Source organism: Pyxicephalus adspersus, chromosome 9 (genome assembly GCF_032062135.1).
Source record: "Pyxicephalus adspersus chromosome 9, UCB_Pads_2.0, whole genome shotgun sequence".
Classification (NCBI taxonomy): domain Eukaryota; kingdom Metazoa; phylum Chordata; class Amphibia; order Anura; family Pyxicephalidae; genus Pyxicephalus; species Pyxicephalus adspersus.
The window spans coordinates 63,886,702-63,887,755 of NC_092866.1; the positions used below are offsets into that span (position 1 = coordinate 63,886,702).

The following is a 1,054-nucleotide window of genomic DNA, read 5'->3' on the forward strand; positions in this document are numbered from 1 at the left end:
AATTTTGTCATTTTCCTGTTTCTTTTTAATCATTTATCAAGTTTCCTGGATGTACTTTGATTAATAAAACAGAAGAAATGCTTTTATTTATTTTTCATATTTTTTTTTACTTAGGAACATGTGCCCACATTCTTTCTCTATCTTCCTCAGCATGTATGGGGACAGCTTTATCTTCATGTCCTATGCAAATAACTTAAAAACTATTGTAATTTCATTAAGAAAGCACAGTTTTGCCCATTTCTTGACATTATTAAGGTAAATCAGTGTGTGTGTGTGTAGGGGGGGGGGGATTCCTGGCTGCAGCAGGCTAATGGCATAATCTCAGTCTAAGCAATGTTACTGATTGGAGCTCAGAGATGACTTTTGAATAATATAAGGTGGACATTTTCTGTGAATAATGCTATAAATGTATTTATGCAGACTTATGAAGTTACAAGAAGATCCACTTTAATCTCAAACCAATTATTCCAAATAACATTTCTTTTCTGTTCTCTCCTTGCAGCAAAATGTGTTCATGGTGGAAAAGTCCTGGCTGAAGGTCAGAAGATCCTAACGACAAGCTGCAGAGAATGCAGAGTAAGTCAACCAATTTTTGGCTTCCTTTATTTGAACGGGCAGAATGGGCGACTTGTTATCAGCGCGCAGAGCGCCGGCCCGCCTGTCACTCATTCTCCTCTCCGCAGATTCGCAGCTACTTTGTCTGCAGCAACTCACAGATGTGTATTAAAGACGGCAAATTGCTTTGCTCTGATACATGTGGCTGGGATCAAGGTTGGATGTCAATTGTATTGTAAATTCCTGCAAGATGGCAGCTTCTGTCCAAATGGCTCTGTGCAATTCTTCCCCCTCACTCCTTACATATGTTAATATTATACCTTGTCACCATGTATTGTGAAATCTGGAACACAGGAGGCAAATACCATTGTGTTACCTTCATTATATATAGATCCATCATACAGCCTTCTGCAACAGTGTGATAGGAGACCGCCAGCAATGCTCCCTCTCCCCCTCCATAACTCCTGAAATACTCTGCTGGAGGACTCTGCTCCTTCCT

The 1,054-nt window shown here is 40.0% G+C and overlaps 1 protein-coding gene across 1 annotated transcript in view; it reads left to right on the top strand.

Moving 5' to 3' along the window:
* NELL1 (neural EGFL like 1) overlaps positions 1 to 1,054 on the top strand; it is a gene marked incomplete in the record, with an annotated part of 387,865 nt that overhangs the window by 156,411 nt on the left and 230,400 nt on the right. The window contains 1 exon segment of the mRNA XM_072422315.1: positions 503 to 576. Coding sequence (XP_072278416.1) covers positions 503 to 576 — 74 coding nt within the window.